At 46.3% G+C, this 1424-nt stretch overlaps 1 protein-coding gene across 1 annotated transcript in view; it reads right to left on the reverse strand.

Annotated features, from left to right (window-relative positions):
• The window catches only part of LOC111651443 (Na(+)/H(+) exchange regulatory cofactor NHE-RF1), a 16796-nt gene that overhangs the window by 3546 nt on the left and 11826 nt on the right, over positions 1-1424 (reverse strand). Inside the window, exon 2 of the mRNA XM_023401386.2 lies at positions 634-804. Within this exon, the coding sequence (XP_023257154.1) occupies positions 634-804 (171 nt within the window). The remainder of the gene's footprint in view (positions 1-633; positions 805-1424) is intronic.

Consider the following 1424-nt stretch of genomic DNA (forward strand, 5'->3'; position numbering starts at 1 on the left):
ACACACACACACACACACACACACACACACACACACACACACTCCCAGAGTTGGAGCTAATCAAACATCCAGCAGATAAGGGAACTGAGGAATTCCAGTGGGAGGACGAGTCTCTGGTGGTACAGAGCACGGTGACCTCTGACCTCTGCACAGACTTCATCACATTCTCCACATTCTGAAATCCTCAACATGTATGTGTGTGTGAAGACATGGTATGACTTTATTTACCCCCCTCCTCCCCCTCCTCGAGTTCAGCCCACAGACACAGTAAGTGGATTAACTCCGACCCGGCCATGTTGAACATGGCTGAAACGCCCGGGTGTCTCACACACACACACACACACACACACACACACACACACACACACACACACACACAGAAGCAGATATATGAACACGTGCACACACATGTAAAAACATACACACCACAGTAACACACACACACACACACACACACTCCGCCTCCTAACGCTTCAGGGATTTCAGCTTTCTGCTTACCCACTGGTGTAATAGGATTACAGCTGATACACAAACAAACTAAATAAAACACACAAAGTATCAAGCAGGACTGATGGGTGGGTTTGTGTGTGTGTGTGTGTGTGTGTGTGTGTGTGTGTGTGTGTGTGTGTGTACCTGGACGATCTTGTCCTGTGGTTTGAGTCCGGCTCTCTGTGCTGGAGAGTCGTCGTCCACGGCTCTGATGAACTGACCCGGTTTGGACTTCTCACTGTGCAGGTTGAAGCCGTAGCCGTTAGCTCCCTTCTTCAGGTGGTAGAGACGAGGCCGCAGCCCACCACTCTCATCCTGCACGCACACACACACACACACACACACACACACACACACACACACACACGTCAGAACAGCTCATAGCATCAGCATGAACTAGTCGATCAAAATGATGATATTAATCCATAATTTATAACGTATAATTAATGAATGCATAAATAATGAGGAGTTATGAGATGGTGGCCTCTCCCCACCTTTACTACACAGATACAAACACATTGTTATTAATTATTATCATTATTATGCCACAAAATACAGATTCTAACATTGAGACTTGGACATTTCATAAAACCTTCAGACAGATTGAAGAGAAGCACAACAACAGCTGATCTCTCTGGTGGTTGAACGGTTTTTCTATGTAAAGTGAATCAGAGGACGACAAACAGCAGCAGAGCCGGAGACGCTCGGTAACGTGTCTGATCACAGGGACCAGCAGCTGCTCTCAGACGTGGTCATTCATTGACTATTTAGTGCCGTTAATGTGAACTTTCTCCACTGCAGGTGCTTCACGTCATCGCTGCAATCATTACATGTTCTGTACGTCACGTAACTTCCCTGTTTACACACTGTGTACATGGAGCTGATTGGGACAAATAACATGAGGGTAGATTTAAAAACAACGTCTTCACAGCTGC

This window comes from Seriola lalandi, unplaced genomic scaffold (assembly GCF_002814215.2).
Source record: "Seriola lalandi dorsalis isolate HSWRI2012SDOR001 ecotype SW California unplaced genomic scaffold, Sedor1 jcf7180002053637, whole genome shotgun sequence".
NCBI lineage: Eukaryota > Metazoa > Chordata > Actinopteri > Carangiformes > Carangidae > Seriola > Seriola lalandi.